Raw genomic sequence first — 23,785 nt, forward strand, 5'->3', positions numbered from 1 at the left:
GTACTTCCTGTTTGTTTGTTTGTTTGTTTGTTTGTTTTAAACTTGCTCCCTATTAATTTCATTGGCTGACCCCTGGTTCTTGTGAAGGGATAAATAATACTTCCCTATTCACTTTCTCTGCAGCTCAAGGTTGCAGCTGCTGACTATGCTCTGTTTGTTCTGAGGGTTGCAGCCTCCAGTACTGTCAATATTATGCATGCATAATTTTCTATTTTTAAAAAAAGCTATAATTGCTACTTCGTTAGGTTCAGTCCTCCAAAGAGTGGTATTTTGACCATTGTAGACCCAGCACTTTTGAATCCTCCTGCTCCTCTTTCAATGCATTCTCAGGTCTTCTTGAAGCAGTATCTGTTAAAGTGACAGGCCTGATTATGAAATGGAGCCTGTGTTGTAAACATAATATTAAAGTATGGGACTGACCCCAGCTACTGTGCCAGTCGGAGTACATTGCTCTGAACCTTCCTTCAGGACACTCCTGACTGGCACTAGCCTGAGAGACAGGGCACTAGCAGTAGACAAAGGAAAGTAACTTTTACTAAACTCTCCTTTTATTTATAAAAGCTTTGTGTTTAGGGCAGAACTTGCTTTCTGGAGCAGTTTCTCCAAACCCTCTGAGCTCTGTCACTGGGCTTGACTTACCACAGGCAGTATGTTCTAGGGTCAGGTGTTCAGGAGTTAAAGAGCAACTGCTTCTTGTACCCTGGACTTTTCTTTAAACCCACAAACCTCCTCAAACCTCAAAGGTAATGCAGAGGATATCGGATTGCAGGGGGAGGGGTGAGTAATCTTTCCAGCTGGAGAGGATAAAGTTTGATCTCTTCCACACTGAAGGTTGGGAACAATGGGAGCTTTCTGCTGGAGCAGGATTTCAAAGGCCTGCTGAGGAATACTTTGTTGTAGATCACTGAGGATATTGGCAGATGCCCTTCGCTAGCTTTGTGTGCTGTTCTCACAGTTCCAGTGCCCAGTAGCCTGAAGCACCTTTAACAAAGCAGGAACACGGTGTAAGACAGAGGTGGGAAATGCGAGCGTTTCAGACAAGACAGGAGGGGTTTTGTGGAGTGAGGGTGAAGCTGTCTTTGGAAGAGGCTGCTAGAGCCCTGACCAACCTGCCTGGGCAGGGCAGTGCAGGGGGCGCCACTTAGGTTATTTATGAAGTACGTGGGGTGTATTGTTGACACATGGAGTCTCACTCCATGGAAATGCCTGCCCCCAATGTACTGTTTGAAGCTAACTCACTGCTAGTGTGCCTGATCTCTGGGTGTGCTACAGGACATTCCCCCACCTCTCCTCTCTTTCCACAGATCGCCTTGGTTCACGGTTCTCTCTGCTCACTGGGGAAGACGTGTGAATGCGCACTACCCCCACGGCTCCACTCTTCTGCTGGTCCGGGAGACCGCCTCCTGCAGGGCTCGCTTTGCTGCTGCTCTTTGTGGTCCCTACACCAGGCTGCAGCCATCCACAGGGAGAGAAATACACACACACACTGGGACAAGTTACAGCTGCCGTCTCCCAGCTGGGTCTGGCCTTAACCTTTGCTGCTTTAAAACTCCGTTCCACTAGTACAGCCTAGTCGTTATGCGGTGGAATTTGGGTTTACGTAGAAGTGTCATGTTTTATCTGCGTATATACCGCAGCATACGTATTAGCTCTGTAACCCAGATAATAACTGTTTGGATTGACCCTCTTCTACCCCCACATTGGGTGGGTTTTGGTTTTTTGTGGTTGTGGAATCCTAGTCAATTCTGCCTCTTTTAAGGGCTGGTTCATGTATTGTTCCTGATCTTTGATGTCTCTTTACTTTACATAAGGATGTAGCAGCAGCCCATTTCTCATGAAAATAGTGCTTTGTGTAACTGAATTGACATTTGGCCTTGATACCTGTATCTCCTGATAACTGAAACAAATTTCTAAAATAAATATTGTACTTTGATCTTCCAGTCCTGCATTTTTAATGACAGCTCTGAACATCACTTCATTAAGAATACATTTCAGGAGACCGAAATGCTCCGAGAACACTAATTATTTGTACAGAAAATTACTGCTGCAACATTTCATTATTCTGCCCATTGTTTGTTCCGGAAACTAGAAATTCCCCCTCGATTTTTTAAGTCAATTGCTTCCATCCATGCAGAGTTTATGGCATCCGAGGTATGGATTCCGTATAGGAACTTAATCCAACTTTCTACTAACTGTTTTGCAATGTAACAAATCATTCTGGATATTCAAAATACGTGGAGGAATAATTTATGTGAACGGGAAAGGGAAACACCGGCGCGTTCAATTGCTTTAAAAATTGTGCCGTTGACTTCCATTTCGTTTCTGAATTTTATTATTCACATTACTCCTTAATCAAAGATACAATTCACGCGTGAAAAAGATCTCGATAAAAAACAGATCAAACTTTTTGTAAAAGTTTAGGGACGGTGAAAGTGACATAGCCTGACGTGGGTGGTTCGCTTATTACATCCCCAGGAAAGGTACGTGTCATCAGAATGGGCAGGAATGAGGATCCTATCCATTGTGTGCTGTGTCACGGCAACTCGAATCTCTTGTTCTGCCCTGGAGCTTCTGGAGTAAAATGGGGTGCGCGTGCGTTTCTGTCCCTTGCCTAAACAAAACGGGAAGTAGGCTTACCCTGGCTGCGACCAAGGAGCCCCGGGCACTGACATGTAAATGTGTGTGTGTTCAAGTCACCCGGGAAAAGCCTTCTCTGAAATATCCCGGAGCCCCCAAAGCACCAGCGGGGCGGCTGGGGAGATTTCTAAGTGGCCCAGAGTGAGCGCCTTGCCCCTGATCTCCAGCGATTCGATGCCTCTATTGTTGGAGCGCTGGAGCTGCTGCATTCACTCGCATGTTTTCAATCAGATGTAAACATTTCGCAACTCTCTGGGAGGAGAGATCACACGCAAGGCACGGCCAGCATTTGTTTTTAAGTTTGCTTTGGAACTCATGTGTCCCACTTTACGGCGCTCTTCGATTGTTTGTCACAGCTGTTACCATCCTAACCATGGGTGCTGGAGACCAGTAATTACCAGCTCCTCCTCGCCCTCTGCTATCAAGTGAGGACAACAAGAAATGACCGCCCTAAAACCATACTCTACATTTCAAACATAAAAACAGACCCAGATGTCAGCTTCCCCGAATAATTCACCACGTTGGACGCGTCTTTATTTCTAGGTTATACATGGCAGAGAAGTCTTGAACATCAGCAATGGGGCTGAATCGATTTAAAGGCTTGGGAGTGTTGTGCTCATTTCCATAGTATCGATCTGATGAAGCATTTACAAGTCACAGGGAAGAGCCTCAAGTGACTCATGCCTTAGGGGGTCAGTGTTACGGGGGGGGGGAGCAGCGGGAGCCCATACTTCTCCCCAGGACTCAATATGGAGCCGTGGGAGAGGACTTGGCACTTTAATCCCTTCAAAGAAACCGATCTAATTCAAGCCCTACCACTCTTGGAAGTCGTTGAGAGGCCAGTGATTGTTTCTACAGGAAAGCCAGATAAAGATCTCTGTGTGCTGCCGTTTAAAAAGGCTTCCTTGGCAACGTGAATACAATTGAACCCGACGGCTACTGGGAGGATCAAGTTACCTGGGGAAACAGTTACAGAAATGTGAGCGAAAGGAGGGGCAGGGCACTATCTGCTCTAAAGTTTGACCAAGATATTCATGAACGTCTTTGTCTGTCACGTGTCCGGATCGGCCGCTATGTATCCCGGGGATGAGATCGCATCAGAGGGGCTACTTCTGCCGGCGGCGAAGGGATTGTGCCGTAGTGCCAAAGCACTGGGCACAGCCGGAGGAGAAGGCGCGCGAGCGTGACTCTCGCATACAACAAACGGAGAGCGCGCGGCGGTCGGGTTCACCTCGCGCTCTCCCTGCAGCAAGCGCGCAGCTGAGATCCGAACGCCGGGCCGGGAGAGGCGTGTTTGCTACGGAAAGTTTTCTCGCCCACGTGGGCCAAAGCCAGTTCGATTTTAAAACACAGACGGAGCCCCAGAGCTGGGAGGAACAGATTCAGTGACGCTGCGGCCAACTGCAGGAGGTCAACAAGCGGCTTAAGCGGAGATCTGAGTAATAGTTTCCAGTTTCCCAAAGTTGCCACCCGTACTATAGTTCCAACAGTTTAACGGAGCCAGCCATACTGGGAGGCATTTTACACACAAACACACAGAAAACGCTACCAAGAGAGACGCTCACCTTCATGTTTAAAAAAGTCACGTCTTTTACACACCTTTATATCACCCTCCTCCCCCCAGGAAAATGACACTTTCTCTGTTATTTTCGCAGGCTTTAAGTTTTAATACCGATTGCACGTGACCAAATAACCCATTTTAACTCCACTACATCGACCTCTGGCTTGAGCCCAGCGCCACAGTAATTACAGAAAACACAGGGAGCACAGATTGCTCTTCCTGAAACCAGCACAAGAGCGAAAAAAGTGTGCGTTTGTGGAGTTCGCTTTTCTCAGCTTCAGGAGAGAGAGAAAAAAACTGTAGGGAAGTTTTCCAGCTGGGATCTACCAACCCCGCTCAGGTGAACTTGCTGTGTTTGTATTGTTACTTTGAGTCATCAAACTCTAACAGCGGAATCCGCAGGCAGATTTCTCTGGGGATAACAAAGATACATTGTCACTTTAGGGCTCTGCTACAAATCCTTAATTGCAAAAAAAAAAAAAAAAAAAACCAGCAAGGGTGGGGGATCCAGTGTCTTGAGCATCCAATGCGTGGGTCTCCCCAGGCGGTAAGGGGCCCTTTGATCAAGAAAATCCAATTATTTGTGTATATACATTTCCCACATAGTGATTACTTCATTAATTGTCCCGCCTTTATCTCCTCCCTTCCCATCCCCCCTAATAATCAGTTCTTTTATCCAGACCAACAAACACACCATAGGAGCTTTGTGGATTCAAAGGATTTGCTTTCGCTTCTGAAAGAGCCGCTATTCTTTGATGATTGGGTAGCGGCAAACTTCAAAGCCATAAATCTTCCCTCTGACTGGCTGGCGGCCCAGCAAAGTCCTTATCAAATTCTTGGAGGTGATCCTGGTGCAGTCAGACAGTCCGCGCAGATCTCGCAGCGCGGGGGGGTGGGCCGGACGCAGAGCAAAGAGATCAGAGGGAAGGAGAGAGAAGGAAGCTGGGCAGCTCCTCGTCTTCCCCTTGGCGTCTCCATGCCTCGGCACTGCCCCGGTGTCTTCCCCTCGCTCCGGGAGCAGTAACCATGGCCGCAGTGGCAGTCCTCCGGAACGACTCCCTGCAGGCTTTCCTCCAGGTCAGTACCGGCGCCTCCCAAAGAGAGCCCAGCTGGGGTGGGGGGAGGCGGAGGCGGAGGATCGCTGTGTGTCTCACACTCTGACAAAGACGAACATAAGTTTGAAGTTAGGGGGGAGACCGCTCCAAGTAACGCTAAAGCAGGGAGCAGCCAGGCTACTTTGATCTGGGGATCGCGGAGGCAGTGTCAGCCCCTACCCGTAAGAGGCTTGCTCCAGTTGAAAGGACAAGTCTCAAGTAAGCTAAATAAATCTCCTTGGATTAATAACTCCCCACTCCGTTTAGAGTCCGGCTGGCCACTAGATGAAGAAGATCCTTGGGGGCTCAAAACATTCGCTTGCAATGGGCGCTGTAAACAATCACCCCCGGGCTACGGAGCAGTGTCGGGGAGTTGAGTGGTGGGCATTCACTTTTGCATGCGGGACCTAGAGTTACTTGGAAGATCACACAGCACAGAGCGGGCGTGTGTTTAGAGAGCGGGAGAGACGCTTGTTGTGGCCTGCCTTGCTGCTGACTCAGGCTTCTTTTTACAGACAGCTCAGTATTGTTTGGGGAAAGTTTCTGCCCATGTGATGAGCGATCAGAGCTCTTCGGTTCCCTGGAGAACACAGAAACTTTCCTGTTCCTTGAGCTGCAGCGTCTGCGGTGGGTGGAAACGGGAGATGATCGCGGGGTAGGCAGCGACAGCAAATGCTCTGGGAGCGGTTAGTGACCTGGTCTTTCTCCTCCCTCCTCCACATGCAGGATCGCACCCCCAGCGCCTCTCCAGACTTGGCGAAGCACTCGCCCCTGGCGCTCTTGGCCGCCACCTGTAGCCGGATCGGACAGCCGGGCACCGCCCCTTCGGATTTCCTGCAGGTCTCCTACGACCCAGCTCTGGGATCCCCATCCAGGATCTTCCACCCGTGGAGTAGCGAGATGCCAGCCCATTCCCCCGGGGGGCTCCCCCCTCCGCATCCCAGCCTGGGGCTCACCCCCCAGAAGAGCCACCTGCAGCCTTCCTTCGGGGGCGCTCACGAGCTGCCCCTCACCCCCCCGGCTGATCCTTCCTACCCCTATGAGTTCTCCCCAGTCAAGATGCTCCCTTCCTCCATGGCCGCCTTACCCTCCAGCTGCCCCCCGGCCTACGTCCCCTACGCCGCCCAGGCCGCCCTGCCTCCCGGCTACTCCAACTTGCTGCCCCCGCCGCAGCCCTGCAGGCAGCTCTCCCCCAACCCGGCCCCCGAGGACATCCCCTGGTGGAGCCTCCAGCAGGCGGGGGCGCCGGGCGGCTGTAGCCACCGCTTCCCTGCCGCCGCCCTGCCGAGGAGCCTGGTGCTGGGCCCCTCGGACCTGGCCCAGTACCAGACGCAGATCGCCGCCCTGCTGCAGACCAAGTCACCCCTGGCGGCCACGGCCCGGCGCTGCCGCCGCTGCCGCTGCCCCAACTGCCAGGCGGCGGCGGGAAGCGCCCCGGAGGCGGAGCCGGGCCGGAAGAAGCAGCACATCTGCCACATCCCGGGCTGCGGCAAGGTCTACGGCAAGACCTCGCACCTGAAGGCGCATCTGCGCTGGCACACGGGCGAGCGGCCCTTCGTCTGCAACTGGCTCTTCTGCGGCAAGAGCTTCACGCGCTCGGACGAGCTGCAGCGGCACCTGCGGACTCACACGGGCGAGAAGCGCTTCGCCTGCCCCGAGTGCGGCAAGCGCTTCATGCGCAGCGACCACCTGGCCAAGCACGTGAAGACCCACCAGAACAAGAAGCTCAAAGCCGCGGGCGACGGCGTGAAGCGGGAGGACACGCGGGGCCTGTGACCCGGGCCCGCCGCCCGGCCGAAGAGATTGGGGACCTACCGCCCCGCCTGAGGGCCCCCCGCTCCCGGAGCCCTGTCCCGGGAGACTGGAGGACCTGCGATGCGGGCCCCGCAGCCCTGGGAGGGGCGGGAGCCGCGCCTGCATCCGCGGCCCTGGAGCCCTGTTCGGGGAGAGCTCTGGGTTTGCTGTCTTCTCCCAGGAGGTGCTCTAGCCCTGTGAGGGCGACCGAGGACCTGCTCCCGGCCCGGGAGGGCCTAAGGTCTGCACCCCGGTGGGGCTCTGGGAACTGGAGCCCTGCCCTGGAGGCTTACAGGGACCCCCCGGCGGCACTGCCCTATATACGTCCTATTGTCCTGAAGAAGCCCTTGGACAAGTCCCCTTCTCTGGCTCCAGGGCAAAGATGCGGGAAATACGTGACTCCTTTACACCTTGCTACTGGCATCAGGATCTTTCTGGCTGCTGCTCAGTGGGAGTGAAGTGCCAGCTGTTTCCAGCTCTCTGTCCCGCTCCCTTCCAGGGGGAGCTCTGGACGCAGACTGGGCCACAGGGTCACTCCCCCACTTTGGAAACGGGGTTACTTACAATGGTCTGCTCTAAGAGAGTAAATAGGAGCAGCAGCGTTAGTCTGGGGACCTGGCTCTTGGGTCCTCATTTCTTTCAGGGGAAGAGACTGAACTTTTGTGTACAGGTTATTTAATAACTTTGTTTGAATAAAAGTGTTTTTCTTGTCCTTGGCTCCACGCGGGGGCTCCAGCATGAGATGTTTCTGTAAAGCGACCTGCAACTGCAGCGTGAAAATAAATACATTAACACTGGGGTCACATTGGGAAGATCCCACTGAGTCGGTTTCATTTGATCTTTTCTTCCTTCTGAAGGCTTTACAAAACGCCGCAGTTTGCAAAACTATTTTATCGTTTATTTAGTCTGAACAAATGCATCGGCCACATTATTTGGTAAACACCCAACTGTTGCAATAGCTTAAGCCACAATCTGTTCCCCACATTTCATGCTCCCAGATATCTTTGCCAAAACAAGACAAAGTTTTTCATAGTATTCCGTGGTATTCTACAGTAATAGAAGAAAGACTAACTTCCGCTGAGTGCACTTTACCTATAATACGGATGTTAGTCCAAAGTTTAGCAATGTTTAAACATTAAACTTTAACAACAGAGTACGAATTCACATTGCTTTAGGAATACCAATTGAGAACTTTGTAAATGATCTAAAACATGGGGTCCTTTGGGCTGATGCTGCGTTCACTAGTTCTGGTAAAGCCAAGCCATAGGCATAAAGGGGGAACAAAAGATGAAAAAATAATTAAATCTTCACAGAGCCGATGGTACAAACTATATTCTGAATCCGAGTAAAGGTGGGAATAGTCACAGTTAATACACCCTTCTTATATGAAAAGAAATGCATGACAGCATGATATTGTGGTCAGCTTTAACTAGCCATTTCCTGCCTTTTGTTGGGCTATGTCACAGCACGATTAAAAATACTTTTGATATTTTAATTTTCTTTTTGTTTAACCATTGCACTATTTTGGGGGTAGGGTATATACAATGCTCCCTCTCCTATCCAAGAGGCCAAAATGACTGTCAAGTAACTTGAGTAAGTCAAGATCTAGGGATTTATTTACACACAGTTATACATTTGAAAAATGGTATTTACCAATAAACTAATACAGCTCCAGTTGAGGCATTATCAGTCATGTATGTATGTATTTAGGCACTGTATACTGTTGCCAAATGTCTTTTAAAAGTACCGTAGTTACTGTATTTTACATTAGGCAGTTTGCTAATAAAAAAATTAAAGTCATTATAAAAAAAATCAAACCCATCAGGATCTTTGACTAATCACTTGCTAAATTTCACTTTTAAAAATAGGGACTAATATATTAACAATTCTCTACTGGATATAAACATAAACCTCCATTAATTATCTATAAAATAGTCAAAGGTTCTTTTAACAAATTGGTCAAAATTTGTTTTTAGGTTGAATATTACATGTCAAATTTCAGGCTCAAATAGACCTGCGAAGTGGGTATTGTAATAGAAGTTCTGGGACAACCTTAATTATAAATACAGATATTGGTTGCCAGACAGCTTTTAATCAAGTGTTGGAGTTAGCAATTGTAAAAATATTTATAATGTTTAATGATAGTAAATGTAAAATTGATGGTGTTATATATTTGTTAAGATTTGATCTCTCTATGAAAAGAGTTCAAAAGTACTCCAGTGAACCTTAATATCTGAAACACTTAGGAGTTCCTGTCTAATTTGTAATTCTCTGAAACTGCATATTACATCTATAGGAAAATATATTCATTTGTATGATCCTAAAATAATTTCTGCAGCAATAATTTCAGGGTTAAAGTATTAAATTAACGGGATATAATGAGCTATTGGCTATTAAAGATTCTTGCATATCTACTCTATAATATCTTATATGACAGAAATAGTTTAGTTTTAATGAATGAATGAAATTCTGTTGCTAAATATACATTTAGATATAACTTTAGGCTGCTGATACTACTTAATGACATTATTTATATTGTAAAGAAGAAAGCAACAATAACAGGGAAAATGATAGGCATACAGAGGGTCCAGATCCAGAGGTCCTCACTCAGGTAACACTTTCACTGAGACAAGATCAGGCCCTGAATATGTTAACTATGTAATGATTTTCAATTTTAAAAGATTTTCTGGTATGAAATGGCTTCTTCTCATCCTTCCTTTCTTTGGGATTAAGTCATATTAAGTGGTTAGTACAATTAACTCAACCAGACATAGAGAGCCTCAAATTTAGCACTGGTTTAAATAGGAATTTGTTTCACAAAACAGGGAAATTACCAATTTTTAAAAAATCATTCAATTCCATGTACAATTCAATTCTATTTGCAAAGGAAACGGACAGTGCTGTTGTTGATAGCAATAGGGAGAAAGGACGTAAAGTTTTACAATGTGAAAGCTCCACTCAAGAAATAATATAAAGGACTTTGATGTTGCCACAGTACAATGGCCTTTTGCTGCTAAAAAATGGCAAGACCAAAGTGAAGCACAAATATGAGGTGAATTAACATTGTTGTTGTTTTATAGCAGGAGTTTGGTCTGTAAGAAATGCAGAGAAGGGCTCCTATCTGTGACAGTGTTCCATTCCAATGCCTTTATCCTGTTATACTAAACAAGGCTAACATAAATAGCCTGATGATCACTGATGCAGCAGAGTGGCAGTTTCTAAACTAGATCATTATAGATAAAACTGTATTCTAATTGAATTACAGCATGGATTTGATCTGTATCTAGCTAATCAAAAGCCTTGCTATTTGTAACTGTTCATTTTTATAAGTTTACTTTTTTATAATTAAATTGGTCTTTAGTTAGCTGCCGTTCTTATATTTGTGGCTACTAATCAGATATATTACTCAGAGTGGGTGGGACACATTATTTCATTTGGTATAATATACTTGGGGCCTGATCTTGCTTCCAGTGAAGTCAATGGCAAAACTCCCATTGACTTTGGTGTTGCAGGATCAAGCTCATAGTAAAGTGGCATGTGCTGTGTTTTGGCTGGTTCCTGAAGACAAAACTGTTGAAGTAGATAAAGTTTCTCTGTTGACTTAATTGCTAGCAGGATCAGGCCATAGGACTTTCAAGTGGTAGAACGGGGCCAGATAGTGCTATCACTATGTCATTGGGGATTTCTGCTAAAAAAACAAAAACCCTGAAGGCTTGAAGTAGGCCATACATTTTACATGGTACCCACATGTAAAACAGGAAAATGTGCAAATAAAAAATATAGAAAGTCAACTTTTATAGAATGTTTGTCAGGACAAAATATGCACTAATTTAAAACTTTATGTCAATGCTACCTAAAATCTTAATCTGTGTGGTGGTCAAAAAACCCAATCCAAAATCTGAAAATCTGGAATCAGTGACAAATGTAATTAATGAAGCCTCAAGAGTTATGTAGAATTTAACACTCCAATGAATTTTGTGATATAAGGAACAACACATTGCAGTAACATATTGCATACATTTCTAGAATTTATTTCTACCTCAAATTGTACACTACAATAAAAGTAACTGTATTAACTTTGCATTCCTAAAATACATTGTGCACCTATAATTGCTTGCAATCAACTAGCGGTTAGTTTTATAAAATTAAATGCTTAATATTCTTTAATTATAAATGTTGAGTATGTGTGCTATTTAAGGTCAGTTCAGCTCTGAACTTTAAATCTTAGTTGCTATAACAGACACATCATATAGGCTAATTTATCTCACAGTTAATTCAAATTAATTTATAAGAAAAATACATTATATGGTCTCAAAAATTAAATCTTGAAATGTTTTCTGTACAGTGTTGAAAGGTGACTTTCACACCTGGGGAAACTTGAAAAAAGAGAACGTTCTATATTAAAAGAAAAAGATATATTCCCCATGACTATTATTAGCTATAGGGCCAAAACCTGCAATCCTGACTCAGGCCTTGAGCCAGACACGACTCATATGACTTCAGTAGTAGGACTCATGCCTAAGTGAGGATTTCAAAATGAGAATTTTAGTCTTTACAGATCACATTCCCTCTCTGTTTGATAATCCAACAAAACCATAATCTTGGGTTTACGAGGATCTCAGCCTGTTACTGTAGAAGTAAATATATCACAATTTCAGCTGCATAACTTGACTTCCGAACTGAGTAGAAGGAGAATGTAAATTGTGAAGGGAAATCTCTTCTTTAAACACACATCTTAGGTAAAAAACAACAGTGACAATGAAAATTTTTTAAAAAATGGAAGGTAAATGATATATTTTTAAAATCTTTCAAGTTAAAGTGATGTTTATAAAGTTGTAAAACCATTGAAGGTGATGTAGCTAATCTAACAGATTATGATTTATTAATAGCATGACTGGTAAATTCAACCCACAATAGGAAGTTCTGCATAAAAATCAGTGTCAGAATAGATCCTGTGTTATAAATTATTCCTAGGCATTTTTTGTGTTGTTTCAGATGGATTCTATCTTATGAGGGTTAACATTTTATTACCCAGACACCTCTTTTTTTCTAAGCATAATATCCATTTTTTTCTGTTGTAAATTTCTCTTATACATTTGCTAGTTATACTGTGTTGCATCTGAATCAGATTAGTTGCTACAGGCAGCTATTTTTAAAAGTCTCTTACTGGATTGAGGTATCCAGTAAAATAATGTCCACATGTATGATTCTTCCCTCCATGACAGAAAACAAATAGATGTAATTTGTTAAAGATTTAATCACATAATTGGGGCGTACTGGGATTTTTGCAGATATCTATAGGTTACATTAATTTTAGAGTAACTCTAGCTCACATATTACAAATTTGAACATTGTCATTACTAATATCTCATCTCATAGACTGTTGAATATGGAAGAAACAGGCAATATTATATACTTGCTGACATCTTTATAGCTTTATTTATTGGACATGATGTACATTCTACCCTTCACTTTATTATTCTGAAACATTATCCCCAATAGTATTTCAGGCTTTGGTATAATCATTAGACATGTGGCAGTCCATTTGTAGCTTAGGTATTATTCATTATATTCACTCCATGCAGAGGACCAGAACAGTACCTATGCACCTTTAAATGAGTCTTAAGCAGTGCATAGGAATTGTGCTGGTCCTCATCTGGGTGAGTTTCACTCTATGTGTAGTGAAGTACACACATAGAGTATCCAGTTTATTGAAAAGAAAGTTTATGACTTCAGAATAGATCCTCTATTCTTTTTTTTATTCTTCCAACTATTTTAAAAGATGTAGGTTTACTCATTAATTATATACCCATTTTAGTGAAGGTTCATCTGAATTCTTATTTAAAGATACGCAGATTTCAGTTACCTCAGCAGATGATGGATTTACCTGCCAATCCACAGGTCTGGTAGATTTTCATGCCAAACTTGAGAAAAATATGTCATGCATCTACTGTAAGAGAAATCCACTCTATCTTCCCCTCCTGGCTTCTGGCAGTTCAGAATTGCCCTTAGCATGGGGTTACATCCCTAACCATCTTGGCTAATAGCTGTTGAAGGACCTATCCTCCATAAAAGTATCTAGTTCTTTTTTAACCCAGTTATACTTCTGGCCATCACAACATCCCATGACAATGAGTTCCACAAGTTAATTGTGCATTATGTGAAAAAGTATTTCTTCTTGTTTGTATTAAACCTGATGCCTATTAATTCATTGGGTGACCCCCTGGCTTTTGTATTGTGGGAAAGGGCGAATAACACTTCTCTATTCACTTTTTCCACACCATGATTTTATAGATTTCTATTATGCCCCCCCAATAGTCTCTTTTTTAAGATGAACAGCCCTAATCTTTTTAGTCTCTCCTTGAATAGAAGCCATTCCTATCCTTGATCCTCTGTTGCTTTCTGTGAACCTTTTCCAGTTCCACAATATCCTTTTTGAGATAGGGTGACCAGAACTGGACACAGTAGTCAAGGTGCAGGTGAACCATGGCTTTATATACTGGAATTATATTATCTGCCTTATTTTCTATTCCTTTCCTAATAGTTCTTAACACACTGTTAGCCTTTTTGACCGCAGCTACACATTGAGCTGAAGTTTTCAGAGAACTATGCACAATGACTTAAAGGTCTCTTTCTTGAGAGGTGACAGCTCATTTAAAACCCATATGTGTGTAGTTGGGATTATTTTTTCCAGTATGCTTTTGTGATTGGGTGGACAAATCCCACACTAGAGAACAAGGAGTTAAGGAGCAACTCTGGGCCCAGGTGCCCCCAACAAGCCACACCTGCAAAGCCTGCACAAGTTGGAGACGGTGCTTAAAAGGGGAAGCAGAGCTGGTCAGAGGAGAGCAGGCAGTGGAAGGAAGTAGATCTCTGCTCTGAGCAAGTACTGTCCCAGGAGTTCTCGTAGCCCGAGACCTGGATAAACAGACCTTATACGACCTACAAAGGAGAGATGGTTGACTGATTGGGAAGGTTAGAGACTGTGTTTGTTGTTCTATAATTTACTCCATAGGAAGAAGGGAAACATGGTTAGTAAATGGTTCCGGGGGTAGGCAGCTTCATAGCACCCTAAGGTGCAGAACATGACTGCCCACCAAAAGTCCTAGGGGAAGCTGAAGGACAGGACTATAAGTGAGAAGGAGTAACCACCTCCTGCACCCCTGCCTGAGCCCTAAGCGGCACTGGTGGTGAGCATTCCCATTTTACAGCATTACTTTGCACTTTTCAATGTTGAATTTCATCTGCCATTTTGCTGCCCACTACTCAGTTTTGTGAGGTCCCCTGTAATTCTTCTCAGTCAGCTTTGGACTTAACTATCTTAAATAACTCTGTAACATTTGCAAACTTTGACACTGCACTGTTCACTCCCTTTTCCAAATCATTAATTAATCTGCTGAACAGCATATGTCCCAGTACCGATTCTTGGGGGATCACTCCCCATTGTTTATCCCTTCCCATTGTGAAAACTGACCATTAATTCCTCCTCTTTGTTTCCTATGTTTTAACCAATTACTGATAATTGAGAGAACTTCCCTGTTATCCCATCACTACTTAGTTTCCTTAAGAGCTTTTGGTGAGGGACCTTATCAAAGACTGTCTGAAAATCCAAGTACACTATATTGACTGGATCACCCTTATCCACATGCTTGTTGATACCCTGAAAGAATTCTAATAGATTGGTGAGGTATGACTTCCTTTTACAAAAGCCATGTTGACTCTTCCCCAACAAATAATGTACATCTCTATATATCTGATAACCCCATTTTTTGCTATAATTTCTACCAGTTTGCCTAGTACTGAAATTAGGCTCACCAGTGAGGATCGCCTCTGTACCCCTTTATAAAAATTGGTGTAAAGATAAGGCAGCCTGAGGCTGTCCAGTGGGCATTCTGTGCCATTTCTCAGGGAAGGGAGGCAATGGCCCCACCTCCTCCTATCCCCTTCTGGGTGATTTGCTCCCTAGAGAGAGCAAGAACAGAGCAGTCTCTTTTTTGCAGTGACTGCGCTTGTACTTTGCCCTTGCAGGGCAGTGGTGGAGGGAAGGTCTTTGAAGAGTGCAGCAAGGGTCAATCAAAATCTTGACACCTGATTACTTTACACTTTAAAAAAAATTGCATGTTGGCTTGATTCTTTATTATACATTATTTTACAACAGTGTAACTCCATTGACTTCATTGGAGTTACTCTTCATGTACATGATAACACCCTGGCCATGATTCTCCTCCCAGTTCTGAACATTTTTCAGTAGTCAAAGGTAATCATCTTTTCCATTTTCCCCAAATATTAACCAAATCTTATATGTGCCTAATGAGACCAAATCTTATGAGCTTTTTAATAAAAAGATTGTCAAGGTCATTATACAGCTTATTAAATCTACAGTATTTGCAAAGGAAAGGTAATAGAGGGTATGTTCAGTGTTTGAATAGTTAAGTTAGCCAGAGATAACAATCAGACAGAACTGTGAGAAGTGTTATCAGAGTAATTAGACTGACTGATACCATGGGGTACTATAAGTAAAACTGATTTTGGAGCAACACCATAATGTATGCAAACTCTAAAATTGCTACGCTAATATGTGGCTCTACCCCAATCAGTTCTTGGAAATGACATGGAGGACTGCAATGAGCATGCTCAGTGCACCCCCAACATCTCACCAAAGGCAGGTTCTTCCCTCCCCCACACCTATCAGCTGAAGACATTTCTTGAAAAGGGTCACATACCTCAAGAAGAGAGATAAGAGAGGCAGGGGTCTGAGGATTATCGCCCATCTAATAATCCAGAGGGTGATGGAAAAGAGAAGGAAATAGTTTTCATTGGGGAGCACTCACCTTTGGACAAGAATCCCCCTACCTAGCTCCCTGCAGGATCCAGTAGAGATGAATAAAATAATCCCTCAGCCCAAATACTCACAAGTATGGTTCTTAATAAACAGTACAGAATGAAGACTCTCAATTCTCTTCTCTCCCATCCCCTTGGATCTCACAAAAGGCAAGAGCCATACATCTGTAGTAATTCCCAGTCCCTTGTGTAGCTCTTAGCATGAGAGAATACAACCAAGAAAATGTAGGAGGTCTGACTGGAGTAAGAAAGCTAATTTGTATGAATTACTTGTTCCCTTTCAGAAACCAGGTGAATTTCAGGTAGGATCCCATTCAATAAAGCTCACCAGTGTGCAGCTGGCTTATGTTGTTTTCTAGGGCTTATGTGCTCCCAAAGAATGCAAAACATTATGCATTTATGCTATTTTGAGTTATAGATACATATTGAGAAGACAGGTAATCTGAAAGGTAATCTTAGTGAAATAAGTGTCCACAGAGGGGTTTATACTGGTTTAACTAAATCGGTTTAAAATCACATCTGTAGTTTTCATCTGCAGTGTAACTCTCTTGTGTAGACAAGGCCCAATTTACACTCATGCTTCTCATGGCTCTGGGCAGTCAAGAATAGCTAGAATACAGCACAACATGTTCTGGCCATGCAGCCTGTTGCTAGAATCTACAATGGGAGGATGCAGCATAGAGCTAGCTATTTCACGGGACCTTGAAGAAGCTCTACCTTGGCAGAGGAAGCAACTTATAGAAAAGACGTACCCTACCTTTCAGTCTGGAGATAAGCACATTAAAGTTAAGCACATATGTAAATATTTGCAGGGTCAGAGTCTCATTATTAAGAACAAGTATGTTGCTTTTCTAATTTGCTCATGTGCCCAGAGAATTAATGTTCTATTTCTTCTGTCCTGAGCTTTGAGACTTACAAAGTTTGGCTCTCTTGTAGTTGTCCTGACGGGGCATGACAGGGAGTTATCACACAACATATAATTTATTTTGTTTTTGCTTTTGAAAAATGTGTAGTCACTCTATACCGATGAGAGAGAGCTCTCCCGTCAACGTAATAAAACCACCTAAACAAGCAGCAGTAGCTATGTCGGTGGGAGAGCGACTCCCGCCAACATAGCACTATGCACACAAGCGTTTATGCCGGTGAAACTTATGTTGCTCATAGGGTTGCCAACCCTCCCGGACTGGCCAGGAGTCTCCCGGAATCAGCCTCAATCTCCCGGTTGCTATTGAAAGCAATCCGGGAGATTTTAATAGGCCAAAAGTCCGGTCGGCAGGGGTGGTGCAGTACAGCTAAGGGAGGTTCCCTATCTGCCCTGGCTCCATGTGGCTCCCTGAAGCAGTGGCATGTCCCTGTGGCTCCTAGGCACAGGCAGGGGCGGCCAGGGTATCTCTGCGCGCTGCCTCCGTCCCGAGCGCCAACTCCACAGCTCCCATTGGCCGGGAATGGCAGCCAATGGAAGCTGCGGGGGCAGTGCATGCAGGCAGGGGCAGCAAGCAGAGACCTCCCTGGCTGCCCCTGGCTGCGCCTAGGAGCTGCAGAGACATGCTACCACTTCCAGGAGCTGCCCTAGGTAAGCACTTCCCGGCTAGAGCCCGCACCCCACACTCCCTCCTGCACCCAAACTCTCTCTCAGAGCCCACACCCCTGTCCCAGCCCTGAGCCTCATCCTGAACCCAAACTCCCTCCCAGAGCCTGCACACCACACCCCAACCCCTAGCCCCCTCCTGCACTCAAACTCCCTCCCAGAGCCTGTCCCAGACCGGAGCCCCCTCCTGCACCCAAACCCCTGCCCCAGCCTGGAGAAAGTGAGTGACGGTGGGGGAGAGCGAGCAAGCGAGGGGGATGGAGTGAGCAGGGGCAGGGCCAGGGCCACAGAGAAGGGGCGGGGCCTCCTGCTGATATAACTGCCATGCTATGCAGAATTAATAACTCCATCTTCAGGAGAGGCATATAGGGTACGTCTACACTACGGGATTAATCCGAATTTATATAATTCGAATTTGGGAAACAGATTGTATAAAGTCGAATGTATGCGGCCACACTAAGCACATTAATTCGGCGTTGTGCGTCCATGTACCGGGGCTAGCGTCGATTTCTGGAGTGTTGCACTGTGGGTAGCTATCCCATAGCTATCCCATAGTTCCCGCAGTCTCCCCCGCCCATTGGAATTCTGGGTTGAGATCCCAGTGCCTGATGGGACAAAAAACATTGTCGCAGGTGGTTCTGGGTACAGCCTCACCCCTCCCTCCCTCCCTCCCTGCATGAAAGCAACGGACGGCAGACAACCATTTCGCGCCTTTTTTCCTGGGTGAACACTGCAGACTCCATACCACGGCAAGCATGGAGCCCGCTCAGCTCCAGACAGCAGTCATGAACATTGTAAACACCTCGCGCGTTCTCGTGGAGTTTATGCTGAGCCAGGACCAGAAAAACGAGGCGAGGAGGCGGCGGCGGCGCGAGCGCAGCGACAAGCATGATGAGGACATGGACATGGACATGGACACGGACACAGAATTCTCTCAAACCGCGGGCCCCGGTGCTTTGGAGATTATGTTGTTAATGGGGCAGGTTCTATCCATGGAACGCCGATTCTGGGCAAGGGAAACAAGCACAGACTGGTGGGACCGCATAGTGTTGCAGGTGTGGGATGATTCCCAGTGGCTGCAGAACTTTCGCATGCATAAGGGCACTTTCATGGAACTTTGTGACTTGCTGTCCCCTGCCCTGAAGCGCCAGAATACCAAGATGAGAGTAGCCCTCACAGTTGAGAAGCGAGTGGCAATAGCCCTGTGGAAGCTTGCAACGCCAGACAGCTACCGGTCAGTCGGGAATCAATTTGGAGTGGGCAAATCTACTGTGGGGGCTGCTGTGATGCAAGTAGCCAAAGCAATCATTGAGGTGCTGCTACGAAAGGTAGTGACTCTGGGAAATGTGCAGGTCATAGTGGATGGCTTTGCTGCAATGGGATTCCCTAACTGTGGTGGGGCGATAGATGGAACCCATATCCCTATCTTGGCACCGGAGCACCAGGGTACCCAGTACATAAACCGCAAGGGGTACTTTTCAATGGTGCTGCAAGCACTTGTGGATCACAAGGGACGTTTCACCAACATCAACGCGGGCTGGCCGGGAAGGGTTCATGATGCTCGCGTCTTCAGGAACACTATTCTGTTTAAAGGGCTGCAGCAAGGGACTTACTTCCCGGACCAGAAAATAACCGTTGGGGATGTTGAAATGCCAATAGTTATTCTTGGGGACCCAGCCTACCCCTTAATGCCATGGCTCATGAAGCCATACACAGGCAGCCTGGACAGGAGTCAGGAGCTGTTTAACTACAGGCTGAGCAAGTGCAGAATGGTGGTAGAATGTGCATTTGGCCATTTAAAAGGTCGCTGGCGATCGCTACTGACTCGCTCTGACCTCAGCCAAAGAAATCTCCCCATTGTTATTTCTGCTTGCTGTGTGCTCCACAATCTCTGTGAAAGTAAGGGGGAGACCTTTATGGCAGGGTGGGAGGCTGAGGCAAATCGCCTGGCTGCTGATTATGCGCAGCCAGACACCAGGGCGATTAGAAGAGCACACCAGGAAGCAGTGTGCATCAGAGAAGCTTTGAAAACCAGTTTCATGACTGGCCAAGCTACAGTGTGAAATTTCTGTTTGTTTCTCCTTCATGAAAACCCGCCCCCTTTATTGACTCATTCTCTGTAAGGAACCCACCCTCCCCCTTCCCCCAGCTTGCTTTCAAACCAAATAAAGTCACTATCGTTTAAAAATCATTTATTCTTTATTCATAGATTATAAAAAGAGGGAGGGAACCCGGGTGGGGTTTGGGAGGAGGGAAGGAAAAGGCCATTAAAAAATGGTTAAAAAAATGACAGCCTTTTGCTTGGGCTGTCCACTGGGGTGGAATGGGAAGGTGTACGGAGCCTCCCCCCCCCCCGCGTTCTTACACATCTGGGTGAGGAGGCTATGGAACATGGTGAGGGGGGAGGGGCTGTAGCGGCACTCTGTTATCCTGCTGCCATTCCTGAAGCTCCACCAGACGCCTGAGCATGTCTGTTTGCTCACGCAGCAGCCCCAGCGTTGCATCCTGCCTCCTCTGATCTTCCTGATGCCACCTCTCATCTCGAGCGTCTCTCCTGTCCTCACGTTGGTCCCTCCTGTCCTCACGTTGGTCCCTCATGTCCTCACGTTGGTCCCTCCTGTCCTCACGTTCACTGGCTTCTTTCCTATACTTTGAAACCGTGTCCTTCCACTCATTCAGATGAGCTCTGTCACTGCGGGTGGATTCCATGATTTCTGCAAACATGTCGTCTCACGTCTTCTTCTTCCGACGCCTTATCTGTGATAGCCTTCGGGATGGAGGAGGGAGGCTTGAAGAATTTGCAGCTGCTGGAGGGAGGGAAAAAAGGAGAGAATTTTTTTAAAAGATGCATTTTGCAGAACAATGCTTATACTCTTTCACGGTGACCAACACTATTCACATTACATAGCACATGTGATTTCTGTGCAAGGTCGCATTTTGCCTCTTAATATTGAGTGCCTGTGGCTTTGCTGCTAGAGATCACAGACGCAGATCCGAGCAACAGAATTCGGCTTGCATGCAGCCATGGTAAGCCATTGTCTTTCGGCTTCTGCGCCCTCCTTTCCCACATACCAAGCAAAGCCCGTTGAGTGCTGCGGTTTTCCTGTTAACCTTCAGCAGCAGAAAAGAAACTAACCCCCCCCCCCATCCAATTCTCTGGATGATCGCTTTATCCCTCCCCCCACCGCGTGGCTGGTATCAGGGAAGATCCCTGCAGGAACCAAACTAACACCCCCCACCCCGCCATGAATTCTCTGGGATGATCGCTTTATCCCTCCCCCCACCGTGTGGCTGGTATCAGGGAAGATCCCTGCAGGAACCAAACTAACACCCCCCACCCCGCCATGAATTCTCTGGGATGATCGCTTTACCCCTCCCCCCACCGCGTGGCTGGTATCAGGGAAGATCCCTGCTAGCCACACGCGAAAAGCTCTGGGCCAATCCCCCCCCCCCCCCCCCCCCCGCGCTCGCCTAACTGCAGGGAAGGATTTCTTTTCAGCCACAGGCAAACAGCACAGTAGGAACGGCCACCTCTGTCCCCTTAATTAAATTCCCGTATTTCAACCAGGTTACCATGAGCGATATCACTCTCCTGAGGATTACACAGCAAGATAAAGAACGGATGTTGCTTGAATGCCAGCAAACACCGGGACCATACGCTGCCAGGCTTTGTCATGCAATGATACCAGATTACTTGCTGCAAGCATGGCGCGGTCAAGTGTCCTACCATGGAGGACGGAATAAGGCTGCACTGCCCAGAAACCTTGTGGCAAGGCTTTTGGAGTACCTCCAGGAGAGCTTCATGGAGATGTCCCTGGAGGATTTCCGCTCCATCCCCAGATACGTTAACAGACTTTTCCAGTAGCTGTACTAGCTGCGAATGCATCCCAAGTCCTCAGGGCAAAGTAATCATTAAAAAACCTTGCTTTTAAAACAAGTTTTATATTTTAAAAGGTAAACTCACCTGAGGTCCCTTCCATGGGGTCGTGGTCTTGGATACTGGCTTGGGAGGGTTGGGAGGGTACTTCAGTCAGGCTGAGAAAAAGATCCTGGCTGTTGGGGAGAACGGAGTGCTGGGTGCTCTCCGCAAGCTCGTCCTCCTCCTCCTCTTCCCACTCCGCAGAATCCTCAGGTGTACCTGATGAGATTACCCCCGCCTCGGAATCCACGGTCAGAGGTGGGGTAGTGGTGGCGGCCCCCCCTAGAATTGCATGCAGCTCGGCGTAGAAGCGGCATGTCCGCGGCTCTGACCCGGAGCGACCGTTTGCCTCCTTTGTTTTTTGATAGGCTTGTCTGAGCTCCTTGACTTTCACGTGGCACTGATTGGAGTCCCTATTGTGGCCTCTCTCCATCATGCCCTTGGAGATTTTTTCAAAAGTTTTGGCATTTCGTCTCTTTGAACGAAGTTCTGCTAGCACTGAATCCTCTCCCCATATAGCAATCAGATCCAGTACCTCCCGTACGGTCCATGCTGGTGCTCTTTTTCGATTATCGGCCTGCATGGTTACCTGTGCTGATGAGCTATCTGTGGTCACCTGTGCTCTCCACGCTGGGCAAACAGGAAATGAAATTCAAATGTTCGCGGGGCTTTTCCTGTCTACCTGGCCAGTGCATCCGAGGTCAGATTGCTGTCCAGAGCGGTCACAATGGTGCACTGTGGGATAGCTCCCGGAGGCCAATACCATCGAATTGCGGCCACACTACCCCTAATTCGAAATGACAAAATCGATTTTGGCACTACTCCGCTCGTCGGGGTGGAGTACAGAAATAGATTTTAAGCGCCCTTTATTTCGAACCTAAATGGCTCCGTTGTGTGGACGGGTGCAGGGTTAATTCGATTTAACGCTGCTAAATCCGAATTAAAGTCGTAGTGTAGACCAGGCTACTACTTCACTGTCGATGTAGTTAGATCGATGCAGTGCCAGTGCAGAAACCGCATTGCTTACACTGACTGTTCCTGGCTTTGACACGTGACATAATGTTTAATTAAAAATCCATCTTTAATTCCTAGAGACTGCAAGACAGTCCTAGAGGTTGGGAACCTAGCTGCACCCTGCACCTATTCACTGCTGGCGGCCGGGCGGGGAGCGCGCTGTCTCTTGAGCGGACAGCCCACCCACCGCGCGCCTGCCTTCTGCGGGGCACACTCGCTGCTTTGCCGCCCTGAGACAATCCGGGCCTGTCTGTTTGGGGACCGGCTGCCACGCGGGCCCCGCAGGCGTCGGGCTCCCCGCTGCCCGCCCCCAGGGAGCGCTCGCCTGCAATTGGGAGGTTGCGGGCGGAGCAACACCGGCCCAGGCCCCTTCGTTCTGCCCGAGCGTTGCAGGCCGGGCCCTGTTCTTGGCTGTTCTTTGCCTTGGCGCCGCTGTTGCCATGGCCACGCTCCGGCAGCCAGGCCTGGCTCCCGCGCTCTGGTTCTAGCTGGAGGGAGCCGGTCACCCCGCCTGCGACATGAACAGGTAGCGGGTCCGCTGATTCTTCCCCGGCGCCTTTCCGTGCCTGGGGAGTGCGGCCCCTGCTTCTAAACACCCTGCTTTTGTCTCCAGGTGTAATGCGGTCTGGGGCCCAGGGACTCCCAGGACGACAACCCCCAAGGTAAGAGATTTCCCCTCCCCCCACCCAGGCTGCCCACTGCAACCCCCTAGGTAAGAGATTTCCCCTCTCCCCACCCAGGCTGCCCACTGCAACCCCCAAGGTAAGAGATTTCCCCTCCCCCCACCCAGGCTGCCCACTGCAGCCCCCTAGGTAAGAGATTTCCCTTCCACACACACCTCTCTCCCACTGCCGGCACCAGGGTAAGATAATTGGGGAGTTTGGTGCCTAACCTGCTTAGATGCTTTTGAAAACCCAATAGACACCTTAATACCTTTAAAAATCTACCCCTAAATCTAGTCTCTATGACTCAATTTATTCATCTGTTAACAGGTCTAATATAATTGCCCAGCCTCATAGGTTGTGAAAAACACATCATGGACCATGAAATCTGGTCCTCCCTCCCCAGCCCCCCCCCCCCGTGAAATCTGGTCTTTTGTGTGCTTTTACCCTATACAATACAGATTTCACAGGGGGGACTGGCGTTTCTCAAATTGGGGGTCCTGACCCAAAAAGGAGTTGCAGGGGGGTCACAAGGTTATTTTAGGGGGTCACGGTATTGCCACGCTTATTTCTGTGCTGCTTTCAGAGCTGGGTGGGCAGAGTGGCAGCTGTTGGCTGGGCATCCAGCTCTGAAGGTAGCACCCCCCAGTAGCAGCGCAGAAGGAAGGGGTGGCA

At 47.0% G+C, this 23,785-nt stretch overlaps 2 protein-coding genes across 2 annotated transcripts in view; both read left to right on the forward strand.

Moving 5' to 3' along the window:
• The first annotated feature begins 4,724 nt into the window (after positions 1–4,724).
• On the forward strand, positions 4,725–7,068 carry SP5 (Sp5 transcription factor). The gene is given in 3 exon segments (XM_065413741.1): positions 4,725–5,082; positions 5,085–5,275; positions 6,019–7,068. Coding segments are annotated over 3 exon segments (1,599 nt in total).
• A 15,898-nt stretch (positions 7,069–22,966) lies between these two features.
• The window catches only part of ERICH2 (glutamate rich 2), a 44,573-nt gene continuing 43,754 nt past the window's right edge, over positions 22,967–23,785 (forward strand). The window contains exons 1-2 of the mRNA XM_065413694.1: positions 22,967–22,974; positions 23,023–23,110. Of these exons, the coding sequence (XP_065269766.1) occupies positions 22,967–22,974; positions 23,023–23,110 (96 nt within the window). The remainder of the gene's footprint in view (positions 22,975–23,022; positions 23,111–23,785) is intronic.

This window comes from Emys orbicularis, chromosome 11 (assembly GCF_028017835.1).
Source record: "Emys orbicularis isolate rEmyOrb1 chromosome 11, rEmyOrb1.hap1, whole genome shotgun sequence".
NCBI lineage: Eukaryota > Metazoa > Chordata > Testudines > Emydidae > Emys > Emys orbicularis.